This window comes from Vigna radiata, chromosome 7 (genome assembly GCF_000741045.1).
Source record: "Vigna radiata var. radiata cultivar VC1973A chromosome 7, Vradiata_ver6, whole genome shotgun sequence".
Lineage (NCBI taxonomy): Eukaryota > Viridiplantae > Streptophyta > Magnoliopsida > Fabales > Fabaceae > Vigna > Vigna radiata.
In genome coordinates this window covers 6803029-6822228 of record NC_028357.1, presented here as the reverse complement: position 1 = coordinate 6822228, position 19200 = coordinate 6803029, and the positions used below count along the sequence as shown (strand labels likewise).

Genomic DNA, 19200 nt, shown 5'->3' with positions numbered 1-19200 from the left:
TTATTTCTGATAGTGTAAAATCTTTCCTTTTACATAGGTTTTGCAAAGATGTCAGTCCATTGTTGCAATGTATCAAAAAATTCGAGTTTTAGTAATTATAACCAATCACTCTAACATTAGAACTACACATCAGAGTTACATTTTCAAAGTCAATGTTCTAGCTAGTCAATATGGTTTCAAAACTTGAGAAGTCATATAATATGCAATGAATTCAAAAACATATTTCTAATCTACTATTTCAGTGAATTTTATTCAATCAGATACTAGCTAATAGCAGAGATTTATTTCACTCAGATTTAAACATGCAAAATTATTTTTAGATATCACGAGTATAATGCTAAAAATCAGAGTTCAAAAGTAAATCATCTAAGATTATGTGAAATATTAACTCCAAAATATTTAATGATAAGAACATGGAATCAATACCATTGATTAAGAGACGAGGTTAAATCTATTTGAAAGTGAAAAACTCTCTCTGAAGCAGATTTAACAGATTATGTTTTTAATGTAATAGATTATATCAGTTACAAAACCCAATTTCAGTAAAACAGAGAATAACCTAATAGATTAGAAGATTTATATAACAGATTAAATTTTGCAGAAACTGTTATTTTGCATATTTTCACTAAACCTCTTCATGTCAAGCAACAAGCATACATCAAATACATCAAAATGTTTATACTAAATGAGAATTATGCATGTTTTACTAGTACCAAGGCTTGTTACCAATTGTAAGATGTCCTCAAGGTGTTATAAGCACTTTTAATTGTGAGATTTGCTTCAGCTTTGTGCATCACCTTGAGTCTATTCCTTTTCCATTCCTCTCAATCTCTTGCAAAATAATTTAAGGGTTTGGATGCAAGTACCCATTTGAATTTGGGTCATTTCATGTTAGAAGATTTCAATGGTTCCTTAGGAATCAATTTAAAGTTTCCTTTAGGAACACCAGATTTTTTGTAATAACATGAATTTGATGCATGGCCTAACTGTTTGCAATAGAAACAGACAATTGAAGAGGGTTTACTTATGTTAATAAACCTTCTGATTCTTAATCGATTATTTTTACCAACATATACCCTATTCCTTCTCTATTCAACACACTCCTTTGTGAACCAAAAAGAGCATCAAGATTTGAACTGCCTAGTGTAAACTTAGACAAGGTGTTCATAAGATATTTGATTCTTTCCTCTTGTCTTGGACAGTTTTCACAATTTGACCATATGTCTTTCAAAGTCATTCTTTGGTCTATAGGGAGGTGATGCAGTAGACATTTCCACATTTCTTGGGTCAACATCTTCTCCTTTAGTGGGTTGGTGTTCATCACTGCCTTAATCTTCTTTTTCCAGTCTTTGCTTCAATTTGAGTGAAGAACATTTCAGTTTGGTGTCTCCTCCTCTTTCACATACAATACTGGAAGAAGCAGCACCTTTATCCTGCTTTCTAGAGCACTCTTTATTCCCTGCAAAATTTAAGTTATTTTTTCTTTTGCATAACAAAAATTTAAAGAACCTTTCTGCCATTAGATCAGTCTCTCCATCTTCTGAATTTTCTGTCAGTTTCGTAGTCGTTTCAGTAGCATAATTCAAGGAGTTGATGTCTGTTTTTTGTTGTTGATGTAGCCCTCTTTTCAAGGACTGTTGATCACAACATTCCATGCACTTTTGCCTATTGAATTCAAGAAACCATCATCGATTACACCTTTGCTCATGGTCTAAGACATATTGGCCATCAGGATCGATTTAACCAATTAAGCAAATGACCTAACCAATTAAAATTCGAGTAACTTCCAAAAAACTACCTCTGGTGCCGATTGTTAGAAAAGTGGCTTGTATCCCAAACCAATATGGGGAGTGAATTGGATTTTCCTTAAAAAATTGATCTTTTCAAGAACTTGATGAGTTCTTTGTGTTTCTTGATATCAATAAACAAATGTGATGAATCAACAGTAAAAAAGAAAGGATCGAGAAAGATAAACACAATCAATTTATACTGGTTTGGCCAAGCCTACATTCAGTCTTCCTTCAACAACCCTAGTTGAAGGGATTCCACTATAATGATAGAGTATACAAGAATACAAAGATATCACCTCTTAATGCACTCTCTTACCCACTCAATATCACTTATAGCAACACAAGAGGTTAACACCCTCACACTCTTACAATACAGAAAATAATCACAACTCTCTCAAATAATAATCCCAGCTCTCTCCCTTGGAACACCAGCACAAGTACAAATACAAAGTATCAATGATAAAACTATCTTCAAAGCAACACTCCAATAGTGTAGACATGATCAGAACTCCTTCAAGCTCACTTTCTTGAGTGAATCTTGGTGGGTTTCAACCTTTGATGCCTTTGATTCTTCAAGAACTCTTCTTAGACACTCCTGCAATTAATTCTCAATAAGAACATTAGTATATGAAAGTGATTTCGTTAAATTCTTATTGAAAAAGCGTGCAAAACAGTTATTTATAGGACTTATAAAAAGCTAGCGCAATCTAATCATAATAAATTTATTTAACCGTTAAAATAATTTTGACTTTGAAAGACATTAATTTTAACATATGAAAAAGACTTAATCAATTATTGGTTAAGAACATTTTCAATTTCAAAGATCGTTTAAAAAAGATTCTCTCACTTTTGAAAACTTCTGTCCTAATCGGTTATACACTTTGTATAACAGATTAAGTTTGCCTTTATTCAAATATACAAGAGTTCTAGATCAACTTAAACCGAATATACAGATTAGTACATTACTTAAGAGATTATTTCATCCAGAAATATAATTTTCAATCTGTTTTATGTGAAAATAATTTACTAATTTTAATAAAATATTTTCTTTTTTAACTTATTTATAAATTTAATGTGATAAATACATGTAAGTTAAAATAAGAATTTTTTTAATTAAAATTAAACTTATATAATGTAACATTAATTTTAATATTTAAGTGAAAATATTTGATATATAAATTCCAAAAACTTATTTTAACATTTAAATATAAGTTATAATTAAACTTAAATACAATTGAACAACATTTTCCTATTGCATTTCATAACATTAACATCGATATATTTAATATTTTTCTATTGTATTTCATTACATTAACATCAAAGTTGTCATAACCATTACAAACTAAAAAAATAAAAGGAACACAAATTTATTTAAGCCTTGGCTTTAAGATATCATAAGTAAATTTCATGTATATTTTATTTAAAATTTATTTTCCGGTCGTGTACTCCTTTCATTTCAACCCAACACTGAAAACCCCCAACAAAGTATTTGTATGGTTTCTAACCAATAAATGCGCTACATAACACCTTCAGTCTAAGTTTCCAATAACAACTATCAAAATCACTTACAACATTGCCTTGTCCATCAGCTATATTAATATTAATTGCATTTCAATGGTGAACACCCAATAAAATGTTCAGAGTTTATACTAATTTGTAAGAGAAAAGGTTGACAAAATTGTTGGCTAAAATTTTCATATGTAACACTATCAATCCTTATCCACTTTATTTCATCTCAGCCCCACTTCCAACACTTGAGTAAAAATGAGTTCAAATCTGAACCTTTTATGTATATGCTGCAATCATCTGGTTGTTTTCCTTAGCCTGAAAAGAGAGGATATGGGTTATGAACTGTTCATTTGAACTTCACGTATCAGCAATTGTGACAGAGTAGCTAAAAAACCACATGATTTCAATTCATACAGTCACTAATTTATCTGTGTATCTGTTTAGCTGACAGATGAAAACATACCAGAGTGTTATTGGAACATCTTGCTATATGCCTTTTTCTCTAGGTCACGCCTATCAGCTATCTGCAACAACAAAGCATTAACTATATAATGCTTGTTCAATTTAGATAGAAAAAAAAAAAGTGATTTGTTTTAGTAAGATGGTTTAGTGATTATTTTTCAGTTATTTAAAAAACAAAAGCTAATTCACGTTTGTTCATGATCATAAAATAACCTTTTTAAAGGAAGCAGCTGATTTCATAAGTTACAACTTTGGATTTTGTAATCTTTACGGCTTCTGGTTGTTTTGAAAAGTTGAAACAATCACATAAAAAAAGCACTTTTAAAGAAAAGTGATTCTTTAAAGAAAAACAAAGCTGTGAAAAGCGATTACTCACCTTCTTCCTAGCAGCAGCAAGTTCCTTTTTAATTCCAGCTGAAAATAACAAGATATCAGTTATGTTAAAGGAAACTTTAGATTACTAAGTAGCAGAACTGCACTATAAAGTTTAGTAAAACTATCCATACAAAATCACATCATTATCATCAGTTCTTTGTAAAATGGCCATTATATTTATTTTTTTTTTCTTCCTCTATACTTTTAACTCTTCTCTTTATCTTCCTAAGAAAATGTGGAACTGTCTCTCCATTTTGCATCAATAGCTAGATTAAAATAAACGAGAAATTGAAATTTAGCATAGCAATTAAATAAAACACAGAAGAGTAGATGACAGAAAGACCAGAGCAAAAATTGTATGTTCATAACTAACCATCATTTGGCTCCAAGGCCAGTGCCTTCTTAAAGCTTTCAACTGCAGCATCAATGTCATGGAGTGCCATATAAGCCTGGTGAATTGGAAGTAACATAGTTATCAGAATTAAAAGCAGGAAGTATTAAATATCAGTAACACATACTGACATAATAAAGGGTTACAAAAGCTCCGAACTTTTGACAGAAAGCACTTCAATTACAATACCAACCTGTCCTTGGCGAAACAAGGCTTTAGCATTGTTGTCTCCCTCACGCATTGCAAATTCTGTATCCAACAATGCTCCTTTAATATCCCCTAATTTTAATTTCGAAGCCTTGAAATAGACATAACACAAACAATTAGGTGAAAAACGGAAAATTTAGTTAATATGGCAACATAATCAAATGAATATAATAGTACAACATATTAACTCCCAACTTACAGAACTGTTTGTAAAAATCTGAGACTTCGTTTTTCTCAATCCTGAACTTATCTCTGCAAAGCCATATCAATATATATACAGTAATACATTATTGTTATCAGAGTAGGAGAAATGAAGTTGTGGCATAACAAAACCACAGCAATGCACAACTAAGCTAAAGAAATAGTACATAAAGGCAGCATACCCTCATCAATGCCTTCCTTTTCCCAACAAATATCCAGGTAGCGTAAAGCTTTCCTGTACTTCCTTAGAGCCATTTTGTAGTCTTGTTTCTGCCAGAAAAATGAAAATCATATTATTTTCTTGCTACTAAGAATTACAGGAAAAGGGGGGCAACTACTGCAAAATGAGCACTCCACAACTATAAACTGACAGAAAAAAAATTTCATTCATATCTCAGAAAACCAATATAAGCCTTTTCAGGTCAGGGTATGAAATAATACATCAGAATAATAATCTGAGTTTTAATACCCTGTAATACTCATTGCCAAAAGTTTTAATTGAGTCCACAGATTTCATCCACCAGTTAAGTTCATTAGGGCTCTCATCAAGGTCTGCTGGCCAATCAGGATAGGTGTCTCCATCTTTGAAGAAGTTAGATATCCCATCATCTGCCCCTTCAGGAATTTCTCCACAATCCACAATTTTAACATCAAGAGTGGGACGGTCATCCTCTCCGGTTGCAACATGCTCAATCGATCGGACGACTCCCATTCCTTTAACTACTTTTCCAAATACAACATGCTTACCATCTAGATGGGAAGTTCGGGTAGTAGTGATGAAAAACTGTGAACCATTTGTGTTGGGACCAGAGTTTGCCATTGATAGCACCCCTTTCCTTTCGTGCTTTAACTCAAAATTTTCATCTTCAAACTTAACTCCGTATATAGATTCTCCTCCAGTACCATCTCCAGCAGATATATCACCTCCTTGAATCATGAAGCCTTTAATAACGCGATGAAAGCAAGATCCCTGAAAATACAACAGAACATAACACAATTTCAGAAATTGACATTTAAACTAAGATCAGATTCATCTCTTGTGGAGACAATATCTCATGGAAGAAGCATTATATGTCAAGACTATAACGCAAGACGTTAATTAAGAAAATAATAAGAGGAATTTGTTTGCCCTTTTGCTTAATTGAAAGCAAGACTTATACTTTAAAATATCTCACCAATATCTCTCAGGAACCTCAACAAATAAGTTAAGAGATGAGAACTATTTATCATCACACCTTAAATCCAAATATATATTATCACAAAGAACAGTGCACACATGAATATTTTGATTCGTTTGATGCTGAAACCAAAGCCAACAGATTCAGAACTTCCTATCAAAACATAGCACAACAGAGCCAACTGGGCAATATATACTTGAGTAAAATTCTCCCAATTTAAGCTCATTTTACAGGATATTCTTGAGCAATGAACTAAGAACAGACACCAGAAGAATATTGAATTCCCTGTTGTAGTATTAATCAAGATGAACAAAAAACAATTTTTACACTTCAAGACCGATATAACACGAATTACTAAAATTTAAACTATTAAATCTTCCAATATCTGTTCATCTGTAGTAATCTTTTTCTTTCCTTTCTGCATCGGTGAGATAAAATGCTACGTTAATTATTATATCATTTTAAAAACAAAATCTGGAACACTGGAAGGTTGGCATATCTCCTGGATCATAGTGTATAATCAATTGGCAATTACTATACACCAAGTTGACGAATATTTTCAAATACAAATAATTTATGGAATTTCAAAAGCAATTCGCCCCGGGAAAAAACAAAGTTTTAGATTGAAGAAACAGTATCAACCCCAACATTGATACAAGTAAAAGAATCCTTTTGCAGGAAGTAAAAATTGAATGACTATAATAAGGTATGTACAATCAAAGAATCTACTATAATAAGGTAAAAGAATCCTTTTGCAGGACATAACCGTCTTTTCAAAACTCTTCGTCCAAAAGTGATGAAATAAAAAGCACCGTCAAATTCAACCCTTGGAATACTACAAAGTTCAGATCTTAGAGTAGCTAAAATTCTAAAAATCATCGGGATACGTTGATGAAAAGGGAGCAACAAGCATGCAACCAATCCTCTAAATCGAAATATCAAGTTTTGAACGCCCCCGTTACACTCTAATGGCAAAAAAGATATATTTATTTCATTCAAATAGCATATAGGATTCACTCAGAAGAATTCATGAAGCGGGGCATAAACCATTTGACAAACAAGGGTAAAAAAGCAATCTTTGAGAGATGAAAAGGGAGAATTGAATAGACATAGAAGAAGGGTATATGGATAAAGTGAGAAATGAAAGGTAGAAAGATTAAAAAAAAAAAAAAAAAAGACCTTGAAATGAAGGGGCACCCCTGTATTTGGACCAATGCCTTTCTCACCAGTACAGAGAGCTCTAAAGTTCTCAGCAGTTTTGGGAGTAACATCATCGTAAAGCTCCACCACTATCCTTCCTTCAAGCTCTTCCCCTATGCCGATGTCCAAAAAGCACCTTCCTCTCCCCATCTCTCTGTCTGCGATGTGATTCACTGTTATTTTGGCTGGGAAGGAGTAGAATGCTTACAAGACCTTCTAGACTCTTCTCTGAGGTCACTCTTCAAAGTTCAATCCGTAACAAACAGAGTGTGAAAAAAGGGGGAAAAATAATTACTGGGAAAATTAATTGGAGCAGATAATAATTGAAGAAACAAAAGTTAAAAAAAAAAAAAAAAAAAAGACATAAGTCTAAGGATGTTGGTTGAGAGGACCCTCACTCACACAACACAACCCTGATGCTTGCTAATGCTTTTTTTAGTTTATGTTTTACTTTGTTTCTCTACTCAACCCCTGGCTTCATCCCTACCAGCTTCAACTTTGAAAAGCCTCAAAATTTATTTTTATTTATTTATATAATAATTTATTAATAAATTAATTTAGTTTGGTGTGTGTCTGAAACGAGTATTGTATGGAAACTAGGTAAGGCGTTTGCATTGTTTTCTCAGATCTTGATTGCCAAATTTGGATATATGTAGGGTCCTTAGAGTAAAGGGTAAATTTTAACCAGAATGGATACTCTTTCTCTTTTCTTTCTTTTTGTTCTTTTTAGGTTTCAAAGAGAGACACTAATCTATTCAAATATAGAATCTATCTAAGGCGTTAGCCTTTCTTTATCTAACTTATATATCATATGATCATCACAATTGAATATTTAATCACTTAAAGAAACATGTCCATAGGAAAAAAGAGCATCTTTGCTTCCTCCACCTCCTTAAGTGGGTTCTGCATCTCTTCACTATTTTAATTTATTTTAAAAATATTTTACATATTTTCCTTATTCTTTTATTCCAAAAATACTCTATATCTCTCCACTATCCTCAACCATCTTATTTTACATATTTTCCTTATTCTTTTAATTTATTGATTATTATGTTTAAATTTGTAATTTTTTACCGACAAAGTATAAATGGATATAAATTTTAGAATATTTGGAATGCTTCAACTCCTATAGAAAAAATTATATACTTATTTTGTTTGACATATATTATGTGAAGAGTCTAAGTATATATGATCTCAATCTCCTTCTCTGCATCCTTTCATACATAAATTTAACGAGCATTCCAAATCAATAAATATTATAACGCATATAAGATATAATCAAATATTATACTGTTTTGCAATGGTATAGGTTGATTTGACGAAATACACTATGTCATTTGCATTTTTCCAGACCCATGTGTCTTTTATTTCTCTTCTAAAAGATTTATTTGATATAATTTGCTTAAGTTCATGCTTTTCGACTCCTTCCGAAACCATTCATTCTCTTCTCCATACTATAGATGTCATTCCCAACTAGTCTCAATCCATTTCCCAAGCTCATATAATGTTTCGTTCTTACAATTTAAGCCTAGAAAACGTGTGGCTTAATGGTATATCTCATATCCATTTTGTAAGGTCCCAATTTAGAGTCTCACAAATGTATTTAAAATTAAGATATTTCAAAACTCTTAAAGTGAAAAAAACAGTATTAATTAAAAATTTCAACATTTAAAACATGTGGAAGTGTTAACTTTACCAAAAATGTTATCTAATTACATAATTCTAAAATGAATAAAATAAACATTGTTTCTATAATTTATAGCACAAAAACTTTAAATAAAATTCTTTTTTCCCACTGTCCCTATCATACATCTGAAACATCTACACATTTCTTGTTCCCGTATAATAAAAGGTCATACTATCATCGCAAGACACACACAAACATAAATATGTATAGTTAAGCTACCATTAACACAACCGATGACAATATAACATACATACATATATATATGTGTGTGTGTGTTTGTTTGAGTGTTTTAACCTAGATGTTTTACTATTACCTATGATCCTGAGTAGTTTCCTAAGCTTTTCTATGTTGTGGATTCTAGTTGTAAATTTTTGTGTAGGTTTTCTTATGTTTGGGGATTTAGGTTCTAGGTTTTGTATTTTCACCCTAAGTTGTTTCCAGATTATTATTATCTCGTTTTAATGTTATTTGATTAAACTTCAAAATATGAGAGCGTTTAGGTGCATAGACGATTTTTTTTAACAAAAGAGTCTTTTAAAAGTAAAAAAAAAAAAGAAAAAAAAACTATTTCTACAGAAAGTCCTCTTGAGCTATTGCATATAGATCTACTTAGACCTACAAGGACAACGTCTGTGAGTGGTAAATGCTATAGACTAGTGGTAGTAAATGACTTTTCCAGATGAACATAGGTTCAATTCTTGTTCCATAAGGATAAAGCATTTGGCTTTTTATAAAATCTATAAAAGAATAGAGAATGAAAAAGGTTATAACATTATAAACTCTCAATGAAGTATTTCATAAATTTTGTGAAAACTCTGGCATCAAACATAACTTTTCAACTCCAAGAATACTGCAACAAAATACTCATTGAGAGAAAGAACATATCTTTACAGGAAATGATCAGATTTATGTTAAAAATTTAAATCTCCAATCAATACAACTTGATACATTCAGAATAGAGTTTATATTATATCTATCTTATGCAAGACACCATATGAATTATGGAAGAATAGAAAACCTAACATATCATATTTTCATCCTTTTGGCTATCAATGCTCCATATTAAATACCAAAGATAATTTAAGGAAATTTGATTTCAAAAGTGATGAATGGATTATGCTTGGATATTCTAAAACTTCTAAAGCATTTGGAGTTTACAACTGTAGATCATCTAAAGTGGAAGAAGTCATCTATGTAAAATTCAATGACCTTGAGCATGACCATAAAACATTAGAGACAGATGATGAATTTTCAAAATTGCAGATAAATGAAACAACATCCAACAATGTCAACACATCATTTGTACCTAAAGTGTCTAGGAATCCAAGTGTGGCCAAAGCATCTGAACTTGAAGATGAGGAAACTAAATTGAAAAGAAAGCCTGGTGGAGAATATCGTTTGATGTGGAAGAGCTATCCAAAAGATAAAGTCATTGGTGACATCAAAGAGAATGTCAAGACCAAGTCCTTCTACAAAAAAAGTGTTGAAAACCCTTTTTGTCACAATAAGATTTCACAAAAAGACATAGCTCCCCACCAATGAAGTGTAGTGGCAACCAAGGTGTCTAATCTAACAAATTTGGTGCATGTTAAGCCTTTGAATGTATAATTATCCTAACTAAAAACTAAAAAGGTGAGGAAAACAAAGTGAAATTAAAAGAAGGAAAACCTAACTAAGAATGCATGATTTTAGTTATAGGAACCTATTGGATGCATGAGGAATGATGATGGAATGGTTTAATTCATAAAAACATATGCAAGACGTGGAATATGATATGCTATGCTCCAAGGAATGCGTGGGAGATGCAAAACTTCCTAAAAAACATGTACTTGTTCTCTATGTAGAACTTCATTGAAACCAACCACTATTTTTATCAATTTCCAGATGTTATGTATGTGACTAGCCTAAAGATAGAAAGGAATAAAACTAATGAAACAATACTGGACTTTCTGGGTATTAATTTGATTTAAGTCTGATGCAGCAGTCCTACATGCCAAGTGGGATGAAGAGGCAAGGCATGAGTTCTAAATGGGTAGTATGGATTATGTATGAACTGGAAATGATTACAAAATGAAAACTCCTAGGTGGAAACTATAATGATAGCTTTTTTAGGTAAATTTCATGGTGTAACATCATGTTCTGGGTAATTGCGTATGTGAAGTTGGAAAACAACCTTAAATGGATGTTTATGAATGACTTAATGCAAAGAAAACAACAAAAAGAACCTAAATGGCTAACTAGGTATCCTGATATGCTTAAAATCATAAATTTAGAATTTTCATTCTAATGAAAGCACTGCAAAGAGAATTCTCGTCACTATATGCAATTTAAAATGGACCTATCAATTCTAAATGATGCAGCGAAAGTGCATATTTCATAAACATTCAAACGGGTAACCAAGATAATGTTGTCGTGAAAGGAAAATAAGATTAAAAACTAACAGATCACCAAATAGATTATAACTCAAGAATTTAAAGAGCTAATGGACAATAATTAATTAGAAATCTCTACATTGAAAGGTCATTCCTAGCTGATGCATTGAACATTTATCTACTTCAAGAAGACATCTTGAAAAGGTATGCCCGTTTTGGGTCATTAAATTCCCATAAGGAAACACATGTATGCAGAGTTCTAGAATCTAATTCATCCAGACAATAAAGACTACTCCTAAACCAAGACTCATGCAAACTGAAAAAAAAAAAGCAAGATGGAAAGTATAAGAACAAGAAAACAAAATTACCCGAATGCAATCTAACCATGAAACATGTACTAATAACATGCAACAGGAAAAACACATATGAACATAATATCTCAATAGAATACAAACAGGGTGAATAAGATATAAATCGCGCAAGAAAATAAAAGAAAGCAGTAAAACTAAGCTAATTGGCGAGCAAGAACAAAGAGCAATGGTAAACTGAAATTGAAATCAGGAAAAGAAAACAAAATTGTGTTAAAGTCAAACAAATCAATAAAATGATCACACGTGTGTGTCTTATTTTCAAAAAATTGTTAATAAAAGTTATCAAAATATCATAATCCTTAAGGAAAATTGAATCCCCTTGAGTGTGAGCCCTTTAATTGTGCATTTTCGGCTCCATGGGTTTGGTCAAAACAACCTCACTTTATCAGGGTCAATTTGTCATTCAGGAAAATTAAAAGAGAGGTTAAAATGTAATTAAACTAAGATTGGACCTATGCAAAAATATATTTTTGCTATTTTTATCTTCTGATTTTTTTTTTTTTTTGAAAGGGAAAAACACATTTTTAAAAAGCCAATTTCATGTATTTAAAAAGAGAAAAGTAACAACAATTTTAATTGAAACCTATTTGTACTACTTAACATAGCCTATTCCAAATAAATTACAAGCTTAAAGAAATTAAGAAAATGGAAAAATGGGAAAAGTAGAGTGTTATCACACCCCACACTTAAGGAACTACTCCCCTAGACATGGGAAACTAAGACTCAAAAAAAAGAAATGAAAGAGCAAAAGACTCAAAGCAAACAAAGCATTTCTAGATAACATCATAAATTACTCCTAATTACAAGTTACACAATTAGAGCTACATTCTCTAACTCAAAACTGCCACAAGTGTATCACTCATTCAAATCCAAGCTTCATGAAATCTACCAAGCAAAAAGAACTGAAGTACTTGAAAAATACTAGAAGGAGGGGTTGAATAGTGTTGATGGAAAACGTATTTTGCAACCCTTCTGATATAGCATGCTATCAAGCTTTTGAAATATTCTTTTGAAAGCTTAGACGCTCGACTTGAAATATATTTATAAGCGTTGATAAGTTTGTTGTGTTATTCAAAATATTTCCACTATAGTATTTTGTAAGAACTTCCTTAAAAAAAATAATCGTTTAGTTTGGAAGTTCTTGTATTTGAAATATAAAGTTCAATTGCAGGTTTTGCAAGAGGATTGTTTAGTTAAAAAAAGAGAAAACAACACAAGAGATTTTATACTGGTTTGCTCCAACTGAGTTACGTCCAGTCTCCTCCGTAGAGGGTTCCATTATAATCTTCACACGTTTACAAATGAGTATTAGCACCACTCTTTCATTTTCTATCTTTTAATTCCATTTCTATTTGTGTTTATTTAGTTCTTAGTTTCCTTTCTATCTAAGCATGTTATTCCATATCACATCATAATTAAACAGGTTATTAGGAAATAAAGCATTAAAATCAGAGCACCTATTAGTAATAAGTGAACAAATATTTTTATATTGGTTCATTCCAACTGAGCTACGTCTAGTCTCCTCTAACCTTAAAGGGTTCCACTATAATCTTCAACAAGATTACAACTTAGTATTCTCACCACTCCTGGTATCCCTAAACAATCCTGGTATCAACTCGATATGATGCCTAGTTGAGTTTCACGCACTCCTGATTGCGCAATATTCTTCACCACTCTTGGTATCCCTAGACACTCCTAGTATTCACCTGACACACCGTCTAGTTAAGTTTCACTCACTCCTGGTTTCCATTAGACAATCCTAGTATCAACTTGATACGCAACCTAGTAATCCTTAACTCACCTAAGTTATACAACAAATGTTTTAATTCTCTTTAGAATTTGCAAACAACTGATTGCTTACAAGTCGTTAGACGATTACTCTCATAAAGAGGATATATGTTCAATACAAAACAGTCTATAGACTCAATATGTGTTTCTCTATTTTCTCTCTTCTTACAATAAGTAAGTTCATATGACAATGAAGCTTGAGAGTTTTTCTCGACTTTTGCTTTTTCTCTTCTTAGATATTCTATTTTTGATCTTGAGCTCTTTCGTGCTTTTCTCTCAACAATATTTCTCTTTTATTTGTAGGATGTATGTTGAATGATATTCTCTTCGTAAGTTATCATCTTGATTTTTTCTTTGAATCATCTTCAGTTTAAAGGCTCTTCAAAAGATATCCATTAAACTGAGTTCTTTTTCTTGATTCTTGTGTCTTCTCTATCTTATCATGTGAAGCAGTCGTTGGTTAAAATCAACTTGTCAGTTTACTTTTTAGTACTTTGATAGAAGTTGGTTATACTATTTTTTTGGCACGACTTTTGATGGAGAGAACATTCCATGAATGTCTTCTTTGTTTCTAATGTCCACTTCTGATATATTTTGAATAGAGCAGGTGGATGCGCGCATTTGGTTATCTACATAGAATAGAGTAGATATACATACAACAGATATGTTTTTTCTCTTATCACTTTTTGTTGTTTTTGAATGTTGAGCACTTAATGACATTTAATGTTTGTTCAAAGCAACAAAGTGCTTTTTATGTTTTTCACCGTTGAGATATCATTTTATCATTTAAGCTTTTCTCTAAGATACCAAGCGTTGAATAAGAACTTCATCGTTGGACAAAGTGAAGGGTTTAGCTCATGGTATCGTCTAGTCTATTGTAAACACTTTTGAGATTTTTCTTTCTTCAGCTAGAGTGTTTAACAAGTTTGCTTTCTACATGTTTTTGGAATTTTACTTGAAACTCTTAAAGGGCTTAACCAAAAACATTGTCTAGAAACTTTAACATTCTCATCTATTTGAGAGTTTAACTGATTACCGTTTGGTACAATATAACTTTTGCGTTTAGCATAACTCTCATAGACGCTCTGATTTGGTAATCATTTGGTGTTGTGTCTCGTTTAGGTCTAAGTGTTTTTAAGGCTTTTGTTTCCTATGTTACTAGATGATTAGGAATTTTGAGCATTACACTTATGTTTATACTATCTTTATATTTTAGTTATAGTATCTTTAACTTCTCATTTCGTTTAGAGTTATTTTGTTAAACTTCAAAACATGTATAAGTCTTATAAATGATTTTGTCTTAACATAGTGATCTATGTTTGATACGAGAACACATTTAGGAAAGTGTTGTTTAACATATTGTTTTTGAACAATTGTCTACAACTTTAACGTGTTTACCAAAAACATTATGTAGCATACATTGCATTGTTTAACAAGCTACAAAAGGAATGTGTTTAGCCAAAATATGTTTAATGATGCGTCTAATATTAATTATGATAGTGTGTTTAATAAAATATCATTTAATAACGTGTTTGTTGTAAGACTCATATAAAACAAAATATATTCTTATTTTATTATTATATTTTACGGTGTTGAATAATTATTTGTGGTGGTGTATGTTGGTGAGAAAAGAGTGTTAAAGAGTGAATATTTAAATAAAGATTTTGAATATATAAAGAGAATGGTCTTTACAATTATTCTATATATATTGATTGAATGTCGTAGACCTTAAATAATCATAGTACCAAGTACACCTAAAAGAGTAAACCTACCACAAAATAACAACTACGCTAAGTATAATAACTAGCTGGGTATAGAAACAGAAAACAAATAAAAACAGACCACGATAGCTGTAATTGAAAACAACAACAAAAGGAATGAAAATAAAACAAGATTCAAAACAAAATTACAAAAACATCCCAATTTAAGTTTATCTAATAAATACAACAATAATTAACTCAAATATCATCATTTCATTTGTTGATCACTCAAACTCAATATGTATTTTCATTTAGATCAAACTCATAAAATAATATATAAAAAATTACATATTAGTCATTAAATTATACTCAAAACTTAATTTAAAAAAAACTTTATATGCATATTTTAGTCACTATCGATATCTCAACAAAAAGTATTATATTCAAAGGATTTAAAAGGGTTAAATATGTTTTTAGTCTCTATATTTTGGGACAATCTCAACAAAAAGTATTATATTCAAAGGATTTAAAAAGATTAAATATGTTTTTAGTCTCTATATTTTGAGACAATTTTGGTTTTAGTTCCTCTTTCAAACTAAAGTACAATTTAATACTTCAACTTTACACAACTCTGGTTTTAGTTCTTTTTACCAAATTTTTTTAACTTTATCTGTTGTTTCAAACGCGTTTCTCAGTTAACATTGAAACAAAAATGTGTCAAACTGTAAACAATCCAAATGCTATAATTAAACGTACTTGAAACAGCAAATAACGTTAAAAATATTTGGTAAAAATGATAAAAACCAGAGTTTTCTAAAATTGAAGAACTAAATTGTATCTTAGTTTGAAACATAGACTAAAACCAAAATCGTCCCAAAATATAGAGACTAAAAACATGTTTAACCCGAAAACAACCTTCTAACAGAAAATTTCAATTATTTTCAAATTAAAAATGTCGACCTTGCATAAAAGTTAAGATATTAATTGTTACCACATTAACTTCACCTATCTATTGTAAGATTCTATTGAAAACATAAATAATTTGTAATTTCTTACTCTAAAATAAATTTCAATTCAAATATGAAAATCACTCAAAATCTAGAAGTCTAAATCAAAGTATTCAATCATAAGAATATTAAGTTTGAACTTAATAAAGTTGAGATAATGACTTCTCTAAACTTACCCAACAAAACTGAGTGATGAACATTTTAAAAAGAAAATAGAAATAAAATAAAAAAATTTGAGAACAAAGCAGAACTTACTTTTATTAAAGAAGTTAATAAATTAAAAATGATCCTAAACTCTCAGCCTATTATAGATATGTTAGAATCAAAGAGATGGAATTTAGAACAATGAATAAAGAAGTTAGAGAAAAAAAGAAAAGAAGAAATTTACTAAGCAGAAAAAAATATGCAGCATCTAAGATGTCATAAAAATATGTAGAGAGTAATAAAACAAGACCTAGAAAGTACAGTTTCTTTGTCTTTTCTGTCTCTCCAAAAGTGATGTTTCATAATTAGTCCACAGCTCACCGTCTGAGAATCCAACGAGGATGGTTCACAAAAGTAGTACTCTAATCAATAACATCTCCATTTTCATCGAAGCACTCAAAAGAGAAACATTTACCAAACACTAAAAAATAACAGTGATCATTCAAAGCTCAATGCAAACATCTAAGGACCACCTGAATAACTCACCATCAAAACAAACACCCAAGAAATTCAAAACTTCAACTGTCTCCTTTAAAGACCATTCATAATTTCATGTAACAGAACAAAAAAACTTGTCATTCAAAGCCCACACTTTGAAGAAAAATGCAGATACACTAAAGAACTCAACTGAAGAAGCTAAGAGAATCAATAGAACATAAATTATATTATCATAGCATAGACAATGCTGATGTCATTTTCTAATTAACATGAATATTTTTACCCAGATAACGGTTAATTTAATGATCATCTAGATAAGATGTAAATTTAAATTGAAAAATAACATGTCAGTGTCTAAATTGATGGATCCAAGTGCTTTCTTTTTTACATTTTCAAATATAATATCAACAATAAGCTAAGACTACCTTGAACTAGGAAATAGTACTGAATTAACTATCACTGTGGGCATGTAAGTTTTGCCTTGGATGTTGTTCTACTTTGATCTCTTGAGGGGCTTGGACAGATGACAAGTCCTGGATGACAGGTTCCGGCGGCAGAGGAGGTGGAAGAGGAGGTGGTGCGATTCTGCCATCGACACAAGAGGAGCATTTGGTCTCAATCCAAGTTTCTACATCAAACTCTCCATGACCCATGATCCGACGACCCGAACAGAGCCTACCAATCATGCCGGCAATGACACCTAAGACGGTGATGACTGCTAGAACAGCTATGACAGGTCCAACCGACCCGTGATCCAAATGGGTGGTGTATGCTTGCTGGGTTATTTCTATGGATGGTGGCTGTTGAACAAAAGGTGTCGCCATTGGAGACAGGAGTTTGAAATAAAAAAGATAAAAAAAAAAACACAACTTTAACTAAAAAGAGAGAAAAAAATCGAGTCTTTTAGAAGAAATTCAAGTTTCAAATAGTTGAAAATGGGAAAACATTGGTGGGTTTGAGAGGGAAGATGAGAAAATTGGGGATTACCAAAATGGGTGCTGATTTCAACCTAGCATATGTGTTTTGGGTGCCCTTTTTCTCAGTTTTGCCCCCAAATTGTAGCAAAAGGGCAAGGTGGTCTTTAGGGTTACTGTGTTTTGTAGATTGATAGTGTGGAAAGTGTGTAGGGTTGAGTGTGGAGCAAATTAAAGAGATGAAGGAATTTTTTGGGTGGGAGAGTGGGAGTAACAGCAGGAAAATAAGAGAGAGAGAGAGAGAGAGATAGAGAGAGAGAGGTGTGGTTTTTTCTGTGTTTTTCCTGGTACTACAACTAATGACTTGGAGAGAAAGCTTTGGACAAGGGAATCATTTGACTACGGACAAGGAAGTGTTAGCAAGCAAGATACATTCATGATCAGATCAAAAGTTCAAATGGTAAAATATAATAATAATGATAAGATTTTTAAGTTATTATGATTTCTAAAATTACTATAAGAATTAATAAATTTATCTTCTACATAATTTTTTTTACTTAAAGAAATGTATTATTTAAGAATTAGTATACTTAATTTGATTAAAAAAATTATGCGTTTTCACAACTAAAATGTAATTTGAAAAGAAAATTAAAATATAAATGAGGTGAAAGACACAGAATTGTAGAATAAAGAATTTAACAGTATATATTGGTGTAAAATATTTTATACTTTTATTCTGTTTAATCTATTACCATATAACTTTCAAATTAATTATTATAAAATTCAATAAACTTAGTATAGACACTGAACTGAAGTATGGTTAGAGGATAATATTTTAGTTACTACTACAATTTTTTTGCTTTGAAGTAAAGGTGAGATGAGTGTGAATTTGAAATAAGAAGAAAAGATATTGACATACAATTTAATTATTAATATATTTAATTATTTTATAAATGAATATTAAATTGTTTAATCTTAAAATAATAAAAATAATCATTGACTAGTGTCATTTTTATTTGTGCTAAATATTTTTCTAAAACAAATATTAACATGGTTGCATGAGTATTTTAACTAACACAAACACATAAAATATATAGATTAGTGCATTTTGATTGTTTGTTTTTTATTTTGTTCATTTTAGTTCAAAATAGTACTTTATATCAACAACTGTCCAATTTGATTATTTCTTCCTAAATTGATTCAATCCTAATAAAATTTCAGATCAGTGAATTCTTTTATTCTTGAAGTGTCACTTTATATTGTAATCACCAGTAGTTAAAATATATTTTGTGTGGTTAGTGGATGCATAGGTGGATGCAATTATCTTTGATGTGTTTAATAAATTTAATAAATAATAAAAAATATGTTAATTTTTTATATTCTTTTAGAATTCAACTTTTTCTCCT

General features: G+C 30.8%; 2 protein-coding genes across 2 annotated transcripts; both read right to left on the bottom strand.

The window, feature by feature from the left end:
• Nucleotides 1-3325: 3325 nt before the first annotated feature.
• On the bottom strand, nt 3326-7733 carry LOC106769233 (peptidyl-prolyl cis-trans isomerase CYP40). The gene is made up of 10 exons (XM_014654762.2): nt 7716-7733; nt 7293-7552; nt 5405-5905; nt 5118-5205; nt 4934-4986; nt 4721-4825; nt 4510-4585; nt 4138-4175; nt 3763-3823; nt 3326-3614 (listed from the first exon to the last, which is right to left on the bottom strand). Exons 2-9 carry the CDS (start codon nt 7461-7463, stop codon nt 3770-3772), a joined length of 1086 nt encoding a protein of 361 aa, XP_014510248.1. The 5' UTR covers nt 7464-7552; nt 7716-7733; the 3' UTR covers nt 3326-3614; nt 3763-3769.
• Nucleotides 7734-17126: 9393 nt separating this feature from the next.
• Nucleotides 17127-18199, bottom strand: LOC106767697. The gene has a single exon (XM_014652638.2). It carries the CDS (start codon nt 17702-17704, stop codon nt 17330-17332), a length of 375 nt encoding a protein of 124 aa, XP_014508124.1. The 5' UTR covers nt 17705-18199; the 3' UTR covers nt 17127-17329.
• Nucleotides 18200-19200: the final 1001 nt, after the last annotated feature.